A 26587-nucleotide genomic window follows, 5' to 3' on the forward strand; every position below is an offset into this window, starting at 1 on the left:
AATATGTTGAAAATTACATCTGATTTAAAAAAATATATATATTTCAAAGAACCTGAGCACAAACATCATGGCGAATCATTTCCTGTATCAGCACATCAGCAAGCGTCTTAAAGTCCTGGACAAATTTCTTGTTTTTATCAGCTCCAGTCTTTTCCTGTACCAGCAATTCAAACAGCGGCGCCTCCTGACGACAAACTCGAGCCACATCAGCGGCCTTTTCTGATACACTAAGGAGCAACTGCAGCAACTCTGCCATACCTGTCACCTGTCAATCACACATAAGAGATGGGGATGGCTTTATAGTATATGCACAGACATAAATCATAGTATAATATAGTATAGTATAGTATAGTAGAGTATAGTATAGTATAGTATAGTATAGTGTAATTTAGTGGAGTTAGCTGTTACTCCTTTTACACTGAAATGGACAATTAATCAAATTAAAATCATGACATGTCCTTGTGTGATTTATTAAACTGCTAAAGGCTGCAATATTAATGTGGATGAACTGGTTCGGACGTGTGAACGGCAAGCTCTGCACACTTTGCTAGTTTTTAATTCTTTTTATGTCATAAACCGGTGAGATTCGATACACCCTGCTACATAACTGTTCTAAGAAGTCAACATGTCAAAGAATTCAAAATCCTCAGGCTCTGGAGATATTAAAAGACACTTACGGGCTCAAGCTGATACCTCAGACAGGGCCGCAGACCAGGGACTCGGTTTGGACGGTGCGGTGGGAGAAATTCAACGCCAACTGTCCAACATGTCTGTAATGCTGGCGAAAGTCATAGCGGACCTGGAAGATCTGGCTGTAATGCGTCGATGGATTACAGTGATGGAGATTAAATTCTCCGAGTTGGTAACAAGAATCGGGGACATCGAGAAACGGATTGATTATCTGGAGTAGAGTCCAACCGATATGGGATTTGAGACCGATACAGATTATAGAGAGGGAAAATTCACCGATTACCGATATGGAGACCGATATAGCTAATTTTTGAGCTGGAATGAAAACAGAACTTTTCTATGTGGATTGTGCACCGATATGACTATGCAAAGGTACTCAGAAGACTGCTTTCTTAAATATTTTTATCAAAGAACATTTGACATTATTATTATACATTGTCAACAAATTCTAGAAATGAACACTGAGAAAATAAAAAATAAACAAAAATACAATAAATAGCTTAATAAACATCAGTACTGTTAGTGTAAGTCAATTACTGACCATTTAAATAAAGAATAAATAAAAATACAATAAATAGCTAAATAAAAATCAGTACTGTATGTTTAGTATCAGTCAATTGCTGACCATTTAAATAAAGAATAAATAAAAATACAATAAATAGCTAAATAAAAATCAGTACTGTATGTTTAGTATAAGTCAACTGCCCACCATTAAAATAAAGAATAAATAAAATAAATAGCTTATGTCAATTGCTGACCATTTAAATAAAGAATACAAATCAATAAATAGCTAAATAAACATCAGCACTGTATGTTTAGTATCAGTCAAATGCTGACCATTAAAATAAATAATAAATTCAAATAAAATAAATAGCTAAATAAACATCAGTACTGTTTGTTTATTATCAGTCAATGGTTGACCATTTAAATAAATAAAAAATAAAAAATAAAATAAATAGCTAAATAAACATCAGTATTACTGTTTAGTATCAGTCAGCTGCTGACCATTTAAATAAAGAATAAATTAAAATAAAATAAATAGCTAAATAAACATCAGGGGCCGGTTGCACCAGCTATACATACGTTACAACTTAGCCTAGTTGTGGCGTAAATGGGCACTAAATCACAATTTACGCTCTACTAAATATTTGAGCATTGCACTATTACATTTATGTAGGATGTAACCCTACGTATAAACTAAATATATACGGCAGCCTCCGACCAGGAGTAACTGATGGAATAAAAGAAGCAGACTCGTTTAATGACATCAATGAGCTCACGTTTTGGTTGACAGGCATCAGTCCTTTCGACATATATGATGGTGTTGGCATTTACATTCATTTACATTTACGAGAGAGAAAAGAAAAAGATACTTTTAAGTGGCTCTTCAGCATGAAACCGATCTAACGGTGCCGTTTTTAGGGTGCGTCGCCCGGTGTCAAGTTTCAACACATTCAAAATATATATATATATATATATATAGTATATTAAAATGAATAAATGTCTATTTTTCCTGCCTGTTGTATTAGTATTTATCACCCTTCATTTATTTTAGATACAGTTCCTATATATTATTATTTACACAGGGCGAATATACTATTTATTAAATCTACTATTATTACGTATCCTATTTTAATGTCTGGAAAACCAGACTTTTAAATATTACATTTTATAAATGCAACGACAGGAATTGTTCGGTTGAAGGGGTACCAAACTGTGAATCCTGAACAAAACAGTTTGGTGAATACATGTTTACACGCTGACAAGGTATGAAAGTAGCTACGTGGTTAGCTAATTAGCTGTAAGCTCATTGCCACGGAGAGTAAAAGATGGACTTTATTTACTTTCCAGCATTGCGTCTCACCAATTAGGTAACAGCGAAGTGTGAAATCAACACTCACCACACACAATCCACCACCGCACCGTTGTCTGCTGAGCTGCAAAAAGATGCTCTGATGTTTACCTTTCAATCTGCTACATTACTTACTGTACTGATAAACTATAGCTGGCTAACACCAAACAGATGTGATAAATATGAGTGACATGGTTGTCAGGGACAGGGTTAACGTTATATTAGTTATATAAAATGATGGGGTAATTTTTTAACTTTCCAGTATGTATTTCACAAACTAGTTAGCAATTTAACGAGAAAAGACCGCTCAAATCCGCACCGTTTAACTCCGCCCTGTCTGCAGAACCACCGTCAGCTTAGAGTCAGCTCTGTAAACAATGGAGTCGGAGTGCGCTCTGCTGGACAATCTACGCTATGACACCAATTCTAAAGTATTGTTTTCTGCATTATATCGGCCGACTGATATAACTGTCGGGCACTAATCTGGAGTCATTGGAGAGGGAATTAGCTGCTAATCCGCTAGTGACCAAAGCAGATTTGCAGTGCATTTGGGAAAAGCTGGAAGACCTTAAGAATCATAATCGGTGAAACAATGTCCGAATTGTTGGAATTCCTGAGCATCAGGAAGTTTGTTTTATAGATTTTCCTCTGTTATGTAATTCTGTCTCACAAAATTTTAATAGAAACACCGGACTTGAGCAGTCCGACGGCAAAGTTGTCGCGGGGACTTTCGTAGGCGTACATGGACTGTTTGAGTTTAGAGGGATGGACGCCAGTTGGCGCTGTCATGCGTTGGGTTAATGCGCACGTTTTTCTTTTTTCTGTTTGTTTGGTTCGGGGGGAAGTTCGGGGTTTGATTGTTGCACTAATGGGGAATGTGGTGTTTATAATTTTATTTTTGACACACAATCTATTTTTTTCTAACATGTAAAAATGTAAAATGTTAATATGAGTGGATTATCTCTCTCCACGTGGAATTTGAATGGGTTGGGGCACCCCATAAAAAGAAGGAAAGTTATTTCTTTTCTTAAACGTAAGAAATATGATATACTGTTTCTTCAAGAAACGCATTTTTCCCCACAGGAAGCGAAAAATTTGGGAAGATATGGGGTGGACATGTTTTCTTTAGTGCTGGCTCAAGTAAGAGCAGGGGAGTCATTACATTGATAAGTAAACATCTACAATTCAAATGTCTCAAACAGAGGAAAGATAAATTAGGAAGAGTCATTATTGTTTTAGCAGAAATTCAGGGGCAAAGTTTGATTTTGGCTAATATTTACACACCTAATGCTGATGATCAGGGCTTTTTTATAGATCTTGATGGGATGTTGCAAACTGCTGGCACCCCTCATGATATAATATTGGGAGGAGACTTTAATCTATTGATGGATTCAGTTCTTGATCATAGTGAAGCAAAAGTGAGTAAGCCCCCTAGAGCAACACTGATGCTTCTCAGGATGTGTAAAAATCTTGGTCTTGCAGATATTGGAGACTTTTGAACCCATCTGGTAGGGACTATACATTTTTTTCCATCAGTCCATAAGATTTATTCTAGAATACATTTTTTTTTTTTTATGTCTAAGTCCTTCATTTCATCTGTTGTTGATTGCTCAATTGGAAACATTTTAGTCTCAGATCACACCCTGATGAGTTTAGAGGTGTTGCCACATACAGAAAAAAATAAAATCATATAGTTGCCACTTTAATGTATCCCTTTTGCAAAATCCTGACTTCCAACAAATGTTAAAGGCTGAAATCAGTGTTTATATGGAGACCAAATGGTCCTCAGTATACTCTGTGGGCGTGGCTTGGGAGGCACTTAAGGCGGTTCTTTGGGGCCGGATCATACAGTATGCCTCATTCATCAAAAAAATCCAAAGCACGAGAACTCGTGGAGTTGGAAGGGAATACTAAAAGTGCCGAGGCAGAGCTGAAGCGCCCAGTAGCAGATTTAGGCATGGGCGATGTGCAGTTACCCAGGGCGGCATCTTGCGGGAGGGCGGCGGCACGAGGCACCCACACAGAGCATGTTGAAGCGGGTTTTGCACAGGGCGCCATACAAGCTAGAAGTGCCACTGGAAGTACTGAATGTCGCCTGATGGCCTCAGAGAATTGACCCGATTGAAATACAGATATAATACTATTTTGTCGCAGAAGGTGGAGTTTTGGCTATTCAGGGCAAGACAGTCATACTTTGAGTCAGGGGACAAAGCAGGGAAGCTTTTGGCTAGATATATAAAGCAGAGAGAGTCTTTATCTACCATTCCCTCATTTAAATGGTGGTGAAATATTTACCTCAGCCATTGATATTAATAATGCTTTTAAGTAATTCCATCTTGATCTCTATAGTTCCACGTTTTCGTCTACTGATGTAGGCATTAGAAACTTTATGGAACCATTATAACTCCCTAAATTGATGACTGAGCAAAAAACTTCTCTTGATTCTGAGATAACCTTGGAGGAGTTTGACAAGGTAATTAAGGCCTTGCCTACAGGCAAGGTTCCAGGGCCAGACGGCTTTGCTGCTGAAATTTTTAGCCGATTAAGTACACCTCTTATACATATAGACCAGGTGGGGTTTATTCAGGGCCACAGCTCATCTGATAACATTAGGCGTCTCATTAATATTATGTGGTCAGTGGCGAATGATCAGACTCCGGTTGCTGCCATCTCACTTGATGCCAAAAAAGCATTTGATATGGTAGAATGGAATTATCTTTTTAAGATTTTGGAAATGTACGGGTTCGGGAATACTTTTATTGGGTGGATTGAGTGAAGTTATTTATAGACACCCTGTAGCGGCAGTACAACAAATGGATTAATTTCAGATTATTTTACTCTGGATAGGGGGACCCAGTAGGGTTGCCCTCTTTCCACATTATTGTTCTCTCTTGCCTTGGAACCATTAGCAGATGTTAAGAAAGGAGGATGATTTTCCAGGGGTGGTGGCGGGAGGTGTGGCGCATAAGCTTTTGCTTTACGCAGATGATATTTTATTATTTGTCTCCAACTCTACCAGATATATGCCTTGCCTCCACAGAATTATTATTTCCTTTTCTAAGTTCTCAGGATACAGAGTCAATTGGTCTAAATCCGAAGCTTTGGCTCTGACAGTGTATTGTCCTGTAACAGCTTTTCAGCCAGGCACTTTCCAGTGGCCCAAGCAGGGCATTAAGTATTTGGGAATTTTATTTCCATCAAGTTTGAGTGATTTAATTAGAGTTAATATTGACCCTTTAATAAAAAGGTTTTCGAGTGATGTGGACAGGTGGGCTTCTTTACATTTGTCTATGATTGCGAAGGTTAATGTTATAAAAATGAATTGTATTTCAAAAATCAACTACTTACTACAGTCTCTCCCCATTGAAGTTCCCCTCATTTATTTTAAACAATTTGATAGTATAGCCAAATCCTTTATTTGGAATGGTAAATGTCCTCAGATGCATTTTAATAAGTTACACAGGCCAGTTGACAAAGGTGGGTTAGGTCTCCAAGATTTTATTTTACTATTATGCTTTTGGCACATTGGTCGCTCCCACTGGAGAGGGCCCCTCCCTGGTTCTGCACTGAACAAGAGGCCCTTGCCCCCATTTCACCATAACAAAGTCTTTCTACCAAATTACCCAGAAAGGTAAAATCTCATCCCGTCATTTCGCACTTGCAATCAGTGTGGTCAAAGGTTTCTCGCATGTTCAATTCGGATATTTATCTGAATGTTGCCTCAAGCATATGGTTGAACCCTAAATTACACATTGATAAGTCCCCCTTCTGCTGGACAGAGTGGATTGAGAGGGGTGTTGCTACGCTTGGAGACATGTACAAAAAACGGAGTATTGAGATCTTTTGATAATATTATAGAGCAATTTGGGATTCCGAGGTCCCAATTCTTCAGATATTTACAGTTTCGCTATTTATTATGTACTGTCTTTGGAAGTACTGTAAAGCCCCCTGATGTGGCGGACACCCTTAGCGTGGTGATTGCGGCTTTTGGATAGGATAATTTGGATAATAGGGATATAAATGATTCCATGTATTTATGATCTGTTTGTCCTAATTCAGTTTTTATATATATATATATATATATATATATATATATATATATATATATATATATATATATATATATATATGGAATCAATAAAAAATTGTAATGACAAGTTTTGTTTTAAAACATTAATAATAATAATAATTACTAAACTATAATTATTAAAATAATTATTAAATTATTACAAGTAATTAAACTGGTGTGTTCAATAGCACATTATCATATTAGCATTGTTTAGACATAGAGACTGCACTTGTCAGAGTTACAAATTACTTTTATCATCTGACCACAGCTGCATCTGATATCTAGTGCTATTAAATCTTGTTGCTACCTATGACACTATAGATTATGCCATTGTCTTTGATAGGCTTGAGAATTAGTCCTATGTTGGTGTGGCAGGGAGGAGGGCGAGGCCGGGTGTGCAGCATCACGACCCGGCCCCGCCCTCCTCCCTGCCACACTTGGCATTTGTGAACAAGCATTAGCCTGGTTTAGATCCTACTTATGCTACTGCTACCATCATGTTTGCATAAATGAGGAATATTCAAATGTAACACAAGTCTGGAACTCCTCTGCAGTTCTCTTTGTACATGCTACTCCTAGAAGACATGTTCAGGAAACATAGAATTAGGTTTCACTGCTGATACGATGATACCTGAACTATGTGTTAAATTTGTATGTCTTAACTTTTATTCTTGTTCTTAAGTGATTTTAAAATAGACTTTGGTGTATATTTTTTTTATGTATCTTTTAAGTATCTCTTTTCTTTATCATTTCCATGTAAAGCACTTTGAATTACCATTGTGTATGAAATGTGCTATATAAATAAACATATAAATGTGCTATATGAAGTTTCCAAATTCTCCAAGTTAGCAGAGTGTATTAATTATTTCAAAGACTGGATGGCAAGTAAGTCCCTCCCACTAAACTCTAACAAAATAGAGGAATCAATTAGTGGGCAAAAAGACATTAGATGGTAGAATATAATCTGTGTCTTGATGGATATACTGTTATGTCATCTTCTAAAGTTAAGGACCTGGATGTGATGCGTGACTGCAATTGGTCCTTTGAAAACATTTCCAGTGTTTCTAAAACAGCATTCTTCCACCTTAGAAATATTGCTAAGCTATGAAACATGACCTAAAGGCAAGATTACAGTAATGCACAGCTAGATGTCCTGCAGTCTCCATAAAGAGTCATGACACCCTAAAACACACTTTTTGAGATGTTTACAGATAAATATGTGTTGCACATTATGTAAAACAAGGATATCAGACATTATTTGAGTATTAAGTGGAAAGTAGTAAATTGTTTGATTTTTTTTTATTTAATTCTTACAAAAAAAAAAAAAAAAAGACTGTCTGTACTGACTAGTCTGAATTGCAGTCTGAACAGGGAAGGCCATATATACGTCATATGTTCAGAGTACATCTGTAGATTATTCACGAAATTTCCATCCAACCCCTGTGCTTCCTGATAGGTGACAGTGCAAAAGATCAGAGAATTAAAAAACACTCACGGAAAGGATATGAGCATTTTCAGTGCAACACCTTACAGTAAGTTCAAACGCATTTGCAGAGCAGACCATGGTCCATAAGTGGACCAGTCTGAAGTTTTCAGATACCCCAGCAGTGCTCTAAACTTGAACCAGTGCCACTTACGTGCACATACAACAAGAGACACTTCACTGACTACTGCCAGCATCTCAGTCTAAGGATGGACTTCACAGACAATGAACTACTGCCAACTACCAGCCAGACTGCAAGGCACACCTCACTGACCACTGCCTGCATCATCTCAATCTTTAGGATAGTTAGAACACAAATAAATAAACAATTACTGCCAACCAGTGGCATGTGGTGAAGAGGCAGAGTGCCATCTCAGGATTCGTAATTCATAGTGTAAATTTTATATCTCAGTTCCATTCCATTAGTTAATATAGTTTTATATCACAATATATGTATGTTCATGAATAATTTTCACTGATATGATATAAAAAGTCACATACTAATGCATGTATGCAACAACACATATTTCAAAATACTAAAATAAAAATGGCTGATTTCAAATATGTAACATAGATTTTCCCAAATCAATATGGGATTTGAATATGTATGATCAAATATGTGAACTATATTTTAAATGTTCATGACCATATATTAGATTTCTGTCTGGGAAGAAATATGGAATACATTTAAACTTTTAACACTATTAACAAGCATACAGTACTATAATGTTTTATATGTACATTTTAAGACTATTTATTATAGGTGAGGGCGTGGTCGAGCGCCCATCTGGGGAGAAAGCGGTAAGTACACCCACCTGAGATAAATTGTGACTAATTACCGTTTCCATGTTCACAATGAGAGTCGGGGGAGATAAAAGACAGCCCAATCCATTGAAAGAGGCAGAGAGAGAGTCCAGCTGAGAAGCTGTATGTGTGTTGGCTGCTGCAGTTGTTCTTTTATTGAAGCACCTTGACTTTGTGTGCATCTGAAGCTGTAATGTTGCGCTGTAAAGTGAACATGTTTTTGAGTTGAATTAAAGACATTCCTGTGTTGGAATTGCCATGTCCTGCTTCCTCCTTTTGATCCAAACACTGGTGCGAAAACCCGGGTTAAGGAGGAAGGTACGCTGCTATGGAGTCATCTTCGCCACTGGAGGAAGTGTTCAGATCCCTCGCCAGCATCCACCAGGCTCAAAACCTGGCCCTCATGGATCTGCGGGCGGAGCAGCATCAGTGCTTTGAGGCACTCCTTTGATGCCAAGACGAGGACCGATGGGCGCTGCGGAGCTTGGTACCTGGGGGGGGGGCGCATGCCACAACCCCGGCAGCAGCGAACCCCCATGTGACGCTGCCAAAAATGGGAGCGCAATATGTGCCGCAGGCCTTTGTGGACACACGGCCCAAGTTCTAGAATGGCTCGGGCGCAATGGGCAGTCCACCTCCTATCGCTGCTGACCGGGGAGGCCCAACTCGTGGCCCAACAACTCCCGGTTGACAACCTCCTGAGGTACCCTGAGCTGACCCCTGCAGCGGGTCAGCCGCAGTCCCGAAGAGCATCGTTGTTGGTTCCAAACCCTGATGCTGAGCAAAGTTGGCAGTCTGTTTGCCTTTGTTCAACAGCTCCGAGATGCCTGCCAGCAGTGGGTGCTGTCCGAGGAGCCCAGTGATGTCGGGGGTGTCATCGATCTCATGGTACTGGAACAATTCATCTCCAAACTACCGAAAGGAACTGCAGAGTGGGTCCAGTGCCACAGACCAGCGTCGCTGGATGAAGCAGTGCAGTTGGCGGAGGACCATTTAGCGGCATACCCAGGGGCCGGCAAGCCCCGCTCTCTCACTGTAGTGCCTCCCCCACCCCTCCTTCTTTCCTACCTATCCCGTTCCCCTGGAAATGGTGGAACAATCCACCGGTCTCAGGGGTGTACTAGCCCTCCTGTCTCTCTCTCCCCCGGCTCTACCAATTTTTCCTCTCAGGTGGGGGAAGCTGCCGCCACTGGTGTGGGCGTGAGGTTTGGGCCGGTCTGTTGGAGATGCGGGGAGCCGGAACACGCCCACGAACAGTGCCCGGTGATGGAGTGGGGGACGCTGATCCGGGTCCCCGACACTCCACATCTCCACATCCCGATCGAGCCGGGATGTACCAAATACCCATGAGTATTGGGGGGGTACATACCAAGCCTTGGTGGATCCAGGTTGTAACCAAACCTCCATTCATCAATGCTTGGTTCAAAATGGGGCACTGGATACAAATAATCGGGTGAAGGTGAGGTGTGCACGGGGATATTTACAATTATCCTGCAGTGATCGTCACTATTCTATTTCGGGGTCAAAATCATAACATTGAGGCTGTGGTTAATTCCCACCTCACCCATCCACTAATTTTGGGTACTAATTGGCCAGCTTTTCCCAAATTGTTAAAGGGGTTGTGTGTGGATGGGTCCTGTAATACAGTGGTATGGTCTGGGGTGTGCAATGCGCTGATGGGGGAGGCGAAGCTGGGGCCATCTATGTCAGCTCTGCGTCAGGATGATGTAAGGGAGGGGGAAGCCTCGGCTTCCCCAGCCCTTAGGGGAATTCCCACTGGGGATTTTCCTCTAGAGCAGATGCGAGACAAGACTCTTAGGCATGTGTTTGACCACGTGAAAGTAATTGATGGTCAATGCTTTCAGCTGTGCATTGCACTCACATATCCATATTTCTCAGTTATAAACGATCGGTTGTATCGAGTGATGCAGGGTGCTCAGATAAAAGAAAATACAACCCAGTTGTTAATACCAAGGAGCCGTCGGTAAATGTTGTTCCAGGCAGCTCATTATAGTCTGATGGCAGGTCACTTGGGACAGGGGAAATCACTAAGCCGTCTCATGGCCTGTTTCTATTGGCCGGGCATTCACAGGAATGTTAGCCGGTGGTGTGCGACATGCCGCAAATGTCAGCTGTTGAATCCGCCAGGCCACTTTAAAAGCGCCATTGCGCCCTCTTCTGTTGAACGAGGCTCCCTTGGACAGAGCTGGCATGGACCTTGTCGGGCCATTAGAATGGTCATCACGCGGGTATCACTTTGTGTTGGTTCTGGTGGACTACCCAACGCGATTCCCAGAAGCAGTGCCTTTTCGCAACATCTCAGTACGTAATGTTGCGGAGGCACTCTTCAGAATAATCTCCCGAGTGGGGATTCTGAAAGAATCCTCACTGACCAGGGCACTACTTTCATGTCATGTACACTACACAAGCTGTACGAATTACTGGGTATTAAATCTATTCGGACAAGCATGTACCATCCACAAATGGACGGCTTGGTCGAACGGTTTAATAAAACCTTAAAAAAGGAGTCTTGTGGCGCCATGTGAGGGTTGGACATGTGAACGGCAAGCTCTGCGCACTTTGCTAGTTTTTAATACTTTTTATGTCATAAACCGGTGAGATTCTATACACCCTGCTACATAACTGTTCTAAAAAGACAACATGTCAAAGAATTCAAAATCCTCGGGTTCTGGAGATATTAAAAGACCCTTACGTGCTCAAGCTGATACCCCAGACAGGCCCGCAGACCAGGGACTCAATTTGGATGGTGCGTTGGGAGAAATTCAGCGGCAACTGGCGAGCATGTCTGTAATGCTGGCGAAAGTTGTAGCGGACCTGGAGGATCTTGCTGTAATACGTTGGTTACAAGAATCGGGGACGGATCGATTATCTGGAGTCATCGGAGAGGGAATTAGCTGCTAATCCGCTAGTGACCAAGATAGACTTTGAACGCGTTTGGGAAAAACTGGAGGATTTGGAGAATAGCAATCGGCGAAACAACGTCCGAATTGTTGGAATTCCTGAGCATGAGGAAGGCCGAGATATGGTGAAATTCCTAGATGAGCTCTTTCTGAGTCTGCTCGAAATAACAGGCCATAAGCTGTAAATCAAGCGAGCTCACAGAGTCCCGGCTCGCAGATCCGCTGAGGGAGACAGGCCCTGATAAATTTTGGCCAAATTTCTGAGATCATCCGATGAAGATCTTGTGTTACGCGAGCCAAGGAGTACAGGAAGGCTTTCTTGGATAAACCACAGCATTTTCTTGTTCCCAAACTTGCAAATTCGACAAGAGAGAAACATGATCAATACAAGGAATGCAAGAAACTCTTACATCAATGGAAGATCACTTTTGCACTGCTGTTTCCGGCCAAATTGAGAATAGATACTAAGGATGGCCGCAAAGTATTTACATGCCCACAGCAAGCGATGTCTTTTATAGAAACAATGGGGTGAGTAAGCCATCTGGTGATTTTCATGGTGCCCCCCAAGTGAGCTTGTCTTGCTGAACATACACTTGACTGTAGGAAGAATCTGGGCGCCTTTTTGTTTCTTTTTGTGTGGGTTCCTCCTAGCGGCTGGAGTTTGCTTTGTGGAATACACCTTCAAGAAACTTTTGCATCGACGGAGGGTCGCTTTTGCACTGATGTTTTCCAGCCAAATTGGGAATGAATACTAAGGCTGGCCACGGAATATTTGCATGCCAACAACAAGCGATGTCTTTCATAAAATCGATGGACTGAGGAAGTCATGGTGTGTTTCTCACGTTGCCTCCCCAAGTGAGCTTGTCTCAATGAACGTTCACTTGACCGTCTGAGGAAACTGGGTGCCTGTTTTGTTTCTTTTTGTGCTGGTTCTGCCTAGTGGCTGGAGCTTGTTGTGTGGAATAACACTCCTTCCGGACAGTTATGGATGAATCTACATGTTCCTTGTGTTTATGCCTCCTATTGGATGGAGTTTGTTTTGTGGAATAACACTCCTTCCAGACAGTTATGGATGAATCTACACGTTCCTTGTGTTTATGCCTCCTATTGGATGGAGTTTGTTTTGTGGAGTATTTTTTGCAGGACATTGGAAGGATTAGGTCATCTGCTTCACTCATGAACAGCCGGCTCACTGAACATTCGTTTGACTGTCCGAGGAAACTGAACAGATTTTGTTTTGTTTTTTAGAAGCTGGAGTTTGTTTTGTGGAGGAAAACACCTTCGATACAGTTTTGTGAATAATCTACATGTTCTTTGTGTTTATTCTGCCTATTGGCTAGAGTTTGTTTTATAGATTATTTTCTGTAATGTCATTTTGTCTCACAAAATTTGTATAGAAGCACCGGACATGAGCAATCCGATTGCAAAGTTGTCGCGGGGCCCTCGTAGGCGTGCATGGACTGTTTGAGTTTAGAGGGATGGACACTGTCATGCGCAGGGTTAACGTGTATGTTTTTCTTTTTTCTGTTTGTTTGGTTCGGGGGGGAAGTTCGGGGGTTGATTGTTGCACCAATGTGGAATGTGGTCTTTATAATTTTATTTTTGACACAATCTATTTTTTCTAATATGTCAAATGTTAATATGAGTGGATTATCTCTCTCCACGTGGAATGTGAATGGGTTGGGGCACCCCATAAAAAGAAGGCAGGTTACTTATTTTCTTAAACGTAAGAAATATTATACAGTGTTTCTTCAAGAAACGCATTTTTCCCCGTAGGAAACTGAAAAATTTGGGAAGATATGGGGTGGACATGCTTTCTTTAGTGCTGGCTCAAGTAAGAGAAGGTGAGTCATTACACTGATATGTAAACATCTACAATTCAAATGTCTCAAACAGATTAATGATAAATTAGGAAGAGTCATTACTGTTTTAGCGGAAATTAAGGGGCAAAGGTTGATTTTGGCTAATATTTACGCACCAAATGCTGATGATCAGGGCTTTTTTAAAGATCTTGAAGGGATGTTGCAAACCGCTGGCACCCCTCATGATATAATATTGGGAGGAGACTTTAATCTTTTGATGAACTTTGTCCTTGATCATAGTGAAGCAAAAGTGTGTAAGCCCCCAAGAGCAACACTGACGCTTCACAGGATGTGTAAAAATCTTGGTCTTACAGATATTTGGAGACTTTTGAACCCATCTGGTATGGACTTTAAATTTTTTTCATCGGTCCATAAGATTTATTCTAGAATAGATTTTTTTTTGTTTTTTTTTTTTTGTCTAAGTCCTTCATTTCATCTGTTGTCGATTGCTGAATTGGAAACATTTTTAGTCTCAAATCACACCCTGGTAAGTTTAGAGGTGTTGCCACATATGGAGAAAAAGAAATCATATAGTTGCCGCTTTAATGTATCCCTTTTGCAAAATCCTGATTTCCAACAAATGTTAAAGGCTGAAATCTATGGGCGTGGCTTGGGAGGCACTTAAGGCGGTTCTTAGGAGTCGGATCATACAGTATGCCTCATTCATCAAACAACCCAAAGCACGAGAACTCGAATACAGCGTACTGCCCTGTAATGGCTTTTCAGCCATGCGCCTTCCAGTGGCCCAAACAGAGTATTAAGTATTTGGGTATTTTATTCTCAGCAAATTTGTGTGATTTTTAGAGTTAATTTTGACCCCTTAATAAAACAGTTTTCGAGCGATGTGGACAGGTGGGCTTCATTACATTTATCATTGATTGGGAAGGTTAATGTTATTAAAATGAATTGTACTCCAAAATTCAACTACCTGCTACAGTCTCTCCCTGCAGATGTCCCCCTCTCTTATTTGAAGCAATCTGAAAGCATAGCGAAGTCCTTCATTTGGAATGGTAAATGTCCCAGATTACATTTCAACAAATTATATAGGCCGACTGAGAGAGGTGGGCTAGGCCTAACCAAGATTTTTTTTTTATTATTATGCGTTCAGTCTCAGATATTTGGCTCATTAGTCACTTCCACCTGAGAGAGCCCCTCCCTGGTTTTGTATTGAACAGGAAATTCTTGCCCCTATTTTGCTATTGCAAAGCCTTTCTATTAAACTAACCAGAGTAGTTAAGTCACACCCCGTTATCTCGCATTTGCACTCGGTATGGACAAAAGTGTCCATACACTGATGCTCAGAGAATTTTATTTCCATCGCCGTAATCGATCGACGAATTACAGCGAGATCCTCCAAGTCAGCAAGAATCTTCGTCAACATCACCGACATGTTGGACAACTGACGCTGGATCTCCTCTCCCGCCGCGCCATCCAAATCGAGTCCCCAGTCTGTAGGCCCGTCGGGGCTTTCATCCTGAACACGTAAGTGTCTTTTAATATCTCCAGAGCCCGAGGATTTTGACTTCTTTGCCATGTTTTGCAACAAAGGACAAATGTGTAACTGGGTGTATCAAATTTCACCAGATTATAACATGAGAATAATCAAAAATTCAGCAAAGTGCGCAGAGCTCGTCGCTCACAAGTCTGCTCCTTGCATGGCGTCACCCAAACCCCCCAATTCGGACATTTATTTAAACATTGCATCAAGCATATGGATGGAACCCAAAATTTTGTATTAATAAGTCCCCTTTCTGTTGGTCAGAGTGGATTGTGAGGGAGGTTAATATGCTCAGTGACCTATATGAGAGTGGAGTGTTGAGATCTTTTGAAAATTTGGTTCAACATTTTAGGATTCCCAGATCTCAGTTCTTTAGGTATTTACAGCTGTGCCATCTGCTCTGTGCTGTTTTTAGGAGTAGCATGCACCACCCTAAAGCGGCAGATACTCTGGAAGTGGTAATTACTGCCTTTAGAAAGGTCATGAGGCATCAATGTATTGTTCCCTGAGTCTGGGGGGACAGAGCTTCAACTTCTCTCAAGAGAGTATGGGAGAAAGGTTTAAACTTGGTATTGGAGGAGGGAGTGTGGGCTAGGATTCTAAAAAACATCAAGTCTACATCTAGAGATGCAAGGGTGCGTCTGATGCAATTTAAGATTTTACATCGATTCTATTGGACCCCCTCTAGATTGTATAGACTTGGTCTCAAAGACACACCCACCTGCTGGCAATGCCAATCAGAAGATGGGGACACAACCCATGTTTTTTGGGGGGTGTTAAAGGAATAGTTCATCCAAAAATGAAAATTTGCTGTTAATTTGCTTACCCTCAGGCCATTCAAGATGTATCTGAGTTTCTTTCTTCATCAAAACAGAATTTAAGATTTTTAGGATTTCATTTCAGTCCTCCTCTTTTAAACAATGTAAGTGAATGTATATTTTTTTGACGCTTCAAAATGCATATTTAGGGTGCATCAAAATAATCCACACGACTCCAGTTGACAAATTAAGTTCTTCTGAACCCAAAGATTGATTATTTTTAAAAATAAAACAATACTTATATACTTTTTAACTACAAATGTTTGCTTCCATACATCACTGTGATGCACACTCATGAGAGGGATGACGTAAGCTCGTTGGTAAGGTCACGCATGGAGGAGGAGGCAGGAAGCGTGTCATTGTTTACAAGAGAAGGAGCGCCGTACAAAAGTTGAATTGTCTATGCTGTAGATTTGTATAAGTGTATTGTTCAAAATGGTCATTTGGCATGTGTATCCTGGATGCTTCAACCTTCAGAAACCCCAGGAAAAATACTAACTTTTCATTGATTGCCTATACATGATCATGAGCGATTGAAGCTCTGGCTTATCGCGCTGAACTTGGATATCAGTACACCCCTACATTCTCTCAAATATTGGAGGGTGTGCAGTGAACATTTTACTCCTGAGGATTTCAGACCATCGAAAGAAACAAAGGGTCGATATCTGAATTCATCATCTGTGCCCGTGCTGTTTTTCCAGCAAACTCAGGTATGTATGAAAACTTTGTCATTGTCATGCCTCCCTCGGGCTCTGCGCCTCCCTCAGCGCTCCGCTCCTCAACACCCGATTTCTAATTCACCGCACCTGCACTCAATTCACTCGCTCATCACTGCCTGCATAAATAACTCATCTTCACGTGACTTCACTGTCAACTGGGAATGATGGTTAATGACCAGCTTAACTTCACAAATCTCATCAAACACCTGGTCTTGCAGGTTTGCGCTTTTCAACATTAGGAAAATTAGACCATCACTGCCCGAATATGCTGTGCAGCTTCTGATCCAAGCTCTAGTCATTTCTACACTGGACTACTGTAATGCTATGTTGGCCGGCCTTTCCAGCTAGCACAATTAAGCCGCTGCAGATGGTCTAGAACGCAGCAGCACATCTGGTCTTCAATAAATCAAAGAGGGCTCACGTTAGCCCCCTCTTGATTTCACTCCACTGGCTACCTGTAGCTGCCCACATCAAATTCAAAGCTTTGACTCTGGTCTTCAGGATAGCCAATGGAAAAGCACCCTCTTACTTCAACTCACTCCTCCGGATATACGTCCCCACTCACTCTCTGTGGTCAATGAACGAGTGGTGCCTGGTGGTCCCACCGCAACAAGGCACAAAGTCCATTTCAAGAACATTTACTTTCTCTGTTCCTCTGTGGTGGAATGAGCGTCCAACCTCCATCTGTTGAAATCATCTCAATATTCAGGAAACAGCTAAAAATGCATCTCTTCTGTGAGCACTTAACTAGCCCACACTAATGGCACTTACTATTTAATTTAATTATTTAGAAAAAAGAAAAATCCAACAACAACAACCCTTTCTTTGTCTGTCTCTTTCTTCAGCGTTAGCTTTTATACAACTCTAGCTACTCAGAGAACTTGGCAGCATGATACTGCAGATATTGTTGACTTTTTTATGACAAATTATTTGTAATGTTCCACATTTGTAAGTCACTTTGGATAAAAACATCTGCTAAATGACAATGTAAAATGTAAATAACTGATGCTGAAGGTAATTTCAGCACAATTAAATGGAATTAAGCAGGTCAAGTGAAAATCAGGTCAACCTACAAAAATATTAGCAACCAAAAATATCTCATTAAATGGGACAAAACCCCTGTTATGATCAAAGGATTCTAATGAAGGAAACATGAAATCAAACAGACAATGTCTTCATTACTGTAGTTCAAGAAGTAAATCGTAATGAGCCTGAATGAGGTCTACATTTAAGCTAATTATAATAATGCCACACTGTCTTGGAGGGCAATGATGTTACCAGTGGCACCATGGTGGTACAGTTTCTTAGAGATCAGACATTCATAACTCTGAATATGTAGCATAAATGTAGAGTTGAACAAAATGGAAGCACTTGAACACAATAAGTGTATTTTATCAAATATAATGAAAAGGTGTGTTTCTGTTATGTTGTTCTACTTGGTGCTCATACAGATCCCAAGACAGGTGCAAAACAATGCAAACAGATATGCAAATATCTATGAACACAATGGCTGTCTGTCTTTTACATAGTCAAAGTTTATAATAACAGGATGTTGATTTTAAATAACTAAAAAGAATTAAGCACGCAGCAATGTACTGATGATTATGATGTGACCGTTATAATGACATTCAGGGCTGTAGCAAGGAATTTAGGGCCCCCTGACTGTATGTTGCTCTGGGCCCCTTTCATATTAAAAAATACAGTTTAAATTTCCAACTTTCAGCCCATTAGCTACAGCCTTATGACATTATCAGAATATGAAAAATGTCAAGGAAATAAACTGATGTTGTGAGGCAGCAGTCAACTAACTTACAGTATGAAGACTTTATTAATATTCCTCCTGATGCATTTGACCAAATGTTAGAGTGTTACACTGTTTACGTAATTTGTGTCGTTTTCTCTGAACACCCACACACATCTACACAAACACACTGCGCACATCTGTATACATATGCGTATTTGTCTACATAACTGGAGAGACTATCCTAATTATTATAAAACAAATATATTAAATTGAATAAACAGATAACAGTCAAGCTCTTACCACTTAAATAAATGTGCAGTGGTTTGGTGTCCTTGAGTTGAATTGAATTGAACTAAGATCTTCCTTTATGTCACACCGTTGTGGTACTAATCTTCAGGCTGAGCGCGTGAACGCGGATCAAACGCTCGCGCCATATAAACACATACATCAACTCTGATGAATAATGTCAGTTTGTTTTAAAGAAGATGTTTTATTTGAGTAACGGAAACGCCTCGGAACGGAAACATTTCCCCCTTCTCATTGCGTCGAAGCAGGGGGCGGGGTCTGTTCATTAATACGACCCCTACTGGAGCCAAACATAAATATCAGCTGAAGAAAAGTGAAACCAAACTTTTGATATTACACTGCTAGCAACTCAACCCATTACAGCTCCCATTATATCTGCAGTTATATAGTTTGTTGTGCATTTTCTAAGCAGTTCAGTCTTCTGGTGTGCTATATTTTTGCATTCTATAAAATGTTAAACTTTAAAGAAATGTAACATTACATTTAGAAATCTCCAATACTTTGATAGAATGTTCAGCATTCAAAATCAAATTGCCAGTGATGGCACAATGGCCTTAGGATACCTGATAATGTCATAATAGAGCGCAAAATGCCGGCCAACATTTTCATTTTTTCCCATTCATTATTTCATAAAAGATTTCTAAGCCATGAACCAAACTAACCAGAGCCCTGTACCATGAAGGTAGCTGAACAAACTCAGGGTAACAGGATTAGTTTTGAGCTGACAAAACCAAACCAATGCAATCAGGCTTTATTGGTACCATAACAGTTCATCAACTTTCTCTGTCAACTCAGGCTTTGATCCTTAAGCTATGATTACTCTACGCGCGCGTGCACATAAAAGAGTGACGTCTGCACCGAACAACCAATCGTACGTTGGATGCCTCCCGCCGTTAAAAACCAAGAAGAAGAAAAACCAATCGCGTTCGACATGGAGAGAGCGAGATCCATATATTTTTCCGCTGAGGATCAAGCAACAGTTATGTAGAAATATGAGGAATATAAAACTGTATTACAAGCATGCAGTAATACTGTCTCTGCTGCCAAAGCAAGAAAAGACTGTTGGAGAAAGATTGCTGAATGTGTTAATGCATAAGTTAAACAAATACATTCTATATTAATGTAAAATGAAGTATATGTATGATGTACGTGTGTTTGCGCGTGTATATGTTAAGTAAACGTATTAGCTAACATGAACCATCAATGAACAATATAGTTTTTCAGCATTTATTAATCTTTGTTAATGTTAATTCCAATACAATTGTTCATGTTACTTCACTGTGCATTAACTAATGTTAACAGTTACAACTTTTGATTTTAAATGTATTATTAAATGCTGAAATTAACATGAAGATTAATGTGTGTGTGTGTGTAAATATATATATATATATATATATATATATATATATATATATATATATATATAAAATGTGAAATTATTACATCCTAAGATTAATATTCATTGATTTTTAGATGCAACCTCAACTCCAAACGTTCTTGGCAGCAGATCAAGTCAAAATATAAAAAATAATTCAAAGTGAGTATTTACCACAACCTTTTTATTATTTTTGTGTGAACATTTTATAACAAACACTTGTTTGCAGCTAACAGAAAAAGAGTGAAATTCAGAAAACTTGGGGAGGGCCACCTCCTCCAGAATACACTGTGGCAGAGGAGTTGGCTCTGAGTAGCAATAAGGGGTGGCCGATTATGGATGGGATTACAGGTGCTGTTCAATCTGACCCTGGTGCTGGCTCCTCTAAGCAAGTGACACTGGGTATGTGTGCAATTCGTTACTACTTTAAAAAAAAAAAAAAAAAATTAAATATGGCTGACTGTATGTTCTGCAGTAGAGGGAAATACAGTGTCCCTGTTGAAGCTGCACACACACAGTCTCCCATACAGAGGTCAGTATGCAGCAGACAGAACACTGTGAACATAACCTGCTTTACAACAGTTATGCTTTACATTGGCCTACTTTGCTTCACCTTAATAAATAAAATGAAGACACACTGTGTGTTCTGAGACAGTTGCTGAGGTGAATGCACTGTGCTTTTTATTATGGCACACATTTGAATGTGTGGCAAAAAAAAAAAAAAAGTAATTGGCCCTTACACTTATTTCTACTGTAGGATGTTTCACAACCTGCCCCAGAAACTGAGGCCTCTACCTCAATGGGCTTCAGAAGGAATGTGAACAAGGTAATGCTTTAAACCCTTGACATAAATGACAGTCTGTCCTGTGTTTGTAGAAAGTCATGCCACTTTTTGTGATTTGATTAACCTCCAGAAAACTTGTAATGATTGTTTGTTCAGATGGTAACAGACTCAGTCAGGGCACTTTATAAAAGGAGCCTACAACTAGACTGCACACTAAAGGAGCTGGACTGTGAGCTGAGGAGGTTCTAAATAAAAAAAAAAAAAATGTAATTGGAGATCAAACAGCTGAAAAAACAGATCTCAGTACGTGAACTTATTTAACCAAGTAACACTTTAGTATGAACACTATGAATATTTATGCAACTTTCTCTTGCTCTTTCTCCCTCCCTAGCCACATAACCAATAAAACAGTTTGAGACCTATCTGCAGTTTCAGTGTGCTTTTAAGTAAAATATTGTATGGTGATTGCATCTCTGACAGCTGCGCCAGTTGGGTGGTCAAGTGTGATGGGGTCAATTTCATTGCGGAGAAGCTGGTTTTGTGGTGGTACTCGCTCCTTTCTGATAGTGGCTATATTGTGCAGAATGGCAAATGCAGCCACTATCTGTGATGCCTGCTCTGGTGACAATCTTAAGCGCCGAAGGCAGTTGAAGCGTGCCTTTAGGATGCCAAAGGTCATCTCGACCCTGGTTTTACTGAGGGCCACATTGAAGCAGTTTTGTGGCCCTGTCTGAGGGTCAGGATAGGGGGTTAGCAAAAACCTCTGGCATGCATAACCCCTGTCTCCAAACAACAGGCCATCAAAAAGCCCTGTCATAGAACAGAAGGGAAAATTGTGTAAGTTTTGCTGTGTCACAATTAAAATTAACACTTTAAACTGTTTTGTACTCTACCAAATTTAATTTACCTTCCTCAAAGCGCTGACAACACAGACAAATGGAAAATTTGTGAGTCATGTACTGATCCAGGCCATTTGACATCCAAGCTTGTGATCATACATTCATGATCACAAGTCATCTGCAGATGAAATGTACAGTAGATCATTGTCATATCTGTTAATATTACTATTCATTTAAAGATTCATCTCACTGAAAATAAAAATCAGCTCACATATATAGTAGGCCTACCTGAACATTAAGGCTGTGAAAGGACTTTCTATTCACATAATCTGCCTCATGTTCTCCTAGAGCTGTGGAGATTGCAACATGTGTGCAGTCTATTGCTCCTATGACTCTAGGGAATCCTATCATAAGATTTTAAAAAATAATTCTTAACATGTATAATACATTTAAGTGCTCTAAGTGAAATCTGATTTTTGAAAAAACAAAAAGGTGAATGCAAAAGGTTAAATTAGTTCATGTGATGTCACCCTATCAATATTCACTATATTGCCAAAAGTATTCGCTCACCTGCCTTTAGACGCATATGAACTTAAGTGACATCCCATTCTTAATCCATAGGGTTTAATATGACGTCGGCCCACCCTTTGCAGCTATAACAGCTTCAACTATTCTGGGAAGGCTTTCCACAAGGTTTAGGAGTGTGTTTATGTGAATTTTTGACCATTCTTCCAGAAGCGCATTTGTGATGTCAGACACTGATGTTGGATGAGAAGGCCTGGCTCACAGTCTTCGCTCAAATTCATCCCAAAGGTGCTCTATCGGGTTGAGGTCAGGACTCTGTGGCCACAGTTCTCTGATTGGAGGATCTTTCTCTGCTGGACCACGGGTAGTGTAGTTAGCTGTTTCCGAAATCGCCCCCATATCCACTTAATTAGTGCACTATTTTGGGTATCGGCCATTTTGTAGTAGTGTCTGAATTCATTCCCTACATCTCGTTCCCTATATTTCTTCACTCATTCTTGCCCACAATGCACTCTGATTTCGAGTGTACAGGCGATGTACGACCCTGACCCAAATGGCACCCTCTGCCCTTGTGGTCTTCCTCTGAATGCAGACTTTGGTGACGTAAGCGAGTGCACACCGATGGGTGCTAGTCAACAAGTCCATGAGGTTGCATGAGTGATAAAAATGTGCATTTGGGACAGACTTCAAGACTTCAATCAGAGAATGCAATTTTTACATTATGTTTTTCTTATGCAAATTATTATTTGAAAAAGTCATGGCATTGATAGAAAGGATAAAGGAACACACTTTAAACTCACTCTTGAATATTTGTTTCTATTAAAGAATTACAAGCGATACACTGATAATAAGGAATTAGACAATTTAATCAAGAACCTCTGAAAAAAGGGCACAAATAACTGCAGCAAAAAAACAAAACAAAAAACAATTTGAAATATTTAGAGAACAAAAAAACTTGATTCAGACACATAGAACACAGTCAAATGTATAGAAAGAACGTACTGCCATAGATCACAAAAAACATTATAATACACACAGCCACACTTCTGTAGGTGTAAATATCACTGGTCTGGACTGTGAATGTTGCTTTATAAGTAAATATAACCAATTTTTTTTTTTTTTTTTTTATTGATTCAACTATAAATACTGTAAATGCTTATAGAACTGAGATCTGGGAATCCCAAAAAGTTTAACCAAATTTTGAAAGGATCTCAACACTCCACTCTCATATAGGTCACCGAGTGTAGTAACCCCACTCACAATCCACTCTGACAAGCAAAAAGGAGACTTGTTGATACATAATTTGGGGTTCAGTCATATGCTCAAGGCAACATTTAAATAAATGTCCGAATTAAACACTCTGGACACTTTTGTCCACACCGAGTGCAAATGCGAGACAACAGAGTGCAACTTAACTTCTCCGGTTAGTTTGTTAGAAAGGCTTTGCAATGGCAAAATAGGGGCAAGAACTTCCTGTTCAATACAAAATCAGGGAGGGGCTCTCTCAGGTGGAAGAGTCCAATGAGCCAAATGTCTGAGACCGAATGCATGATAATAAAATAAAATCTTGGGTAGACCTAGCCCACCTTTGTCAATTGGCCTATGTAATTTATTGAAATGTAATCTGGGATGCTTACCATTCCAAATTAAGGACTAAGCTATGCTATCAAATTGTTTGAAATAAGAGAGGGGGACGTCTGCAGGGAGAGATTGTAGCAGGTAGTTACATTTTGGAATACAATTCATTTTAATAACATTAACCTTCCCAATCATAGATAAACATAATGAAGCCCACCTGCCCACTTCGCTCGAAAACCTTTTTATTAAGGGGTCAAAATTAACTCCATCAGACAAATTTGCTGGGAATAATATGCCCAAATACTTAATGCCCTGTTTGAGCCACTGAAAGGTGCAAGACTGAAAAGCCATTATGGGCAGTATGCTGTCAGAGCCAAAGCTTTGGATTTACACCAACTGACTCTTATTGAATTTAGAAAAGGTATTAATAATTCTGTGAAGGCAAGGCACAGAAGGGGTTGGAGACGAATAATAAAATATCATCAGCGTAAAGCAAAAGCTTATGCGCCACACATCTTGCCACCACCCCGGAAAATCATCTTCATATCGCGGCTGCTAATGGTTCCAGGGCAAGACTGAACAATTATGGGTAAAGAAGGCAACTCTGCCGGGTGCCGCTATCCAGATTAATATAATCTGAAATTAATACATTTGTTTGTACCACTGCTATCAGGTGTCTATAAAGTAACTTAATCCATCCAATAAAAGTATTCCTGAACCCCTATATTTCCAAAATCTTAAAAAGATAATCCCATTCTACCATATCAAATGCCTTTTTGGCGTCAAGTGAGATGGCAGCGACCGGAGTCTGTTTTTTAACGTCTAGCTGGATCAGAGAAATTGGATGGTAACTCTTACATTCCTACAATCATTTTTAAGAATCAGACTGATCCTGGATTGTGTCATGGTTGGTGGAAGCTTTCCATTCTTTAATGATTCCATATAAACTTCTAGCAAAAGTGCAGCCAGTTCTGTAGGATAAGATCTAAAAAATTCAGCGGCAAAGCCATCTGGTCCCATAATTACCTCGCCAAGCTCCTCCAAGATTATCTCAGAATCAGGAGAAATTTTTTGCTCAGTCGTCCGTTTAGGGAGTTCTAATGGTTCCACAAAGTTTCTAATATCTTCATGAGTAGACAAAGATGTGGAACTATAAAGATCAAGATAGAATTATTTAAAAGCATTATTAATATCAATGGCTGAGGTAAAAATTTCACCACCAGCAGATTTCACTGAGGGAATGGTAGAAAAAGACTCTCTCTGCTTTATATATCTAGCCAAATGCTTCCCTGCTTTGTCCCCTGACTCAAAATATGTCTTGCCCTGAATAGCCAAAACTCCACCTTCTGCGACAAAATAGTATTATATCTGTATTTCAAACGGGTCAATTCTCTGAGGCCATCAGAAGACATTTGGCGCATCAGCTCTGCCTCGGCACTTTCAATATTCCCTTCCAACTCCACGAGTTCTCGTGATTTGGATTTTTTGATGAATGAGGCAAGATGTATGATCCGACCCCTAAGAAATGCCTTAAGTGCCTCCCAAGCCATGCCCACAGAGGATACTGAGGACCAGTTGGTCTCCATATAAACATTGATTTCAGTCTTTAACATTTGTTGGAAATCAGGATTTTGCAGAAGGGATACATTAAGGCGCCATCTATATGATTTCTTTTTCTCTATATGTGGCATCACCTCTAAACTCACCAGGGCATGATCTGAGACTAAAATGTTTCCAATTGAGCAATCAACAACAAATGAAATTAGGGATTTGGATATAAAAAAAAATCTATTCTAGAATAAATCTTATGGACTGATGAAAAAAATGTATAGTCCCTACCAGATGGGTTCAAAAGTCTCCAAATATCCGAAAGACCAAGATTTTTACACATCCTGTGAAGCGTCAGTGTTGCTCTAGGGGGCTTACACACTTTTGCTTCACTATGATCAAGGACTGAATCCATCAAAAGATTGATGTCTCCTCCCAATATTATATCATGAGGGGTGCCAGCGGTTTGCAACATCCCTTCAAGATCTATAAAAAAGCCCTGATCATCAGCGTTAGGTGCATAAATATTAGCCAAAATCAACCTTTGCCCTTGAATTTCAGCTAAAACAATAATTGCTCTTCCTAATTTATCTTTAATCTGTTTGAGACATTTGAATTGTAAATGTTTATTAATCAATAATTGACTCCAGATTTGGACATGTGAATACTTTGCGACTGACCTTCGTTTCTATTCTCAGTTTGGCAGGAAACATTAGAGCAAACGAGATCTTTTTCTGATGTAAGAGTTTCTTGCATTCCTTGAATCGATCGCATTTCTCTCTTGTCGAACTCGCAAAGTCCAGGAACAAGAAAATATTATGGTTCTTCCAAGAAAGCTTCCCTTTGCTCCTCGTCTGGCACAACACAAGATCTTTATCGGATGATCTCAGAAATCTGGCCAGATTCGATCGGGGCCTATCTCCCTCAGCAGATCTCCGAGCTGGCACTCTGTGAGCTCGCTTGATTTCCAGCTTGTGGCCTGTTATGTCGAGCAGACTCGGGAAAAACTCGTCTAGGAATTTCACCATATATCTGCCCTCTTCATGCACAGGAATTCCAACAATTCGAACGTTATTCCTGCGGTTTCTATTCTCAAGATCTTCAATCTTGTCAAGGAGATGTTCCAGATCAACTTTGGTCATGGGTGGATTAGCGGTTAATTTCCTCTCCGA

General features: G+C 39.9%; 1 protein-coding gene across 3 annotated transcripts in view; it reads right to left on the bottom strand.

The window, feature by feature from the left end:
- Nucleotides 1-19012, bottom strand: part of inpp1 (inositol polyphosphate-1-phosphatase) — a 38564-nt gene extending 19552 nt beyond the window's left edge. For all 3 annotated transcript variants that reach the window (XM_051676654.1, XM_051676653.1, XM_051676651.1), the window contains exons 1-2: nt 18761-19012; nt 53-265 (exon numbers count right to left, since the gene is read on the bottom strand). In XM_051676654.1, the coding sequence (XP_051532614.1) occupies nt 53-256 (204 nt within the window). In that variant the 5' untranslated portion in view covers nt 257-265; nt 18761-19012. The remainder of the gene's footprint in view (nt 1-52; nt 266-18760) is intronic.
- Between the last annotated feature and the right edge of the window lie 7575 nt (nt 19013-26587).

Source organism: Myxocyprinus asiaticus, chromosome 37 (assembly GCF_019703515.2).
Source record: "Myxocyprinus asiaticus isolate MX2 ecotype Aquarium Trade chromosome 37, UBuf_Myxa_2, whole genome shotgun sequence".
Taxonomy (NCBI): domain Eukaryota; kingdom Metazoa; phylum Chordata; class Actinopteri; order Cypriniformes; family Catostomidae; genus Myxocyprinus; species Myxocyprinus asiaticus.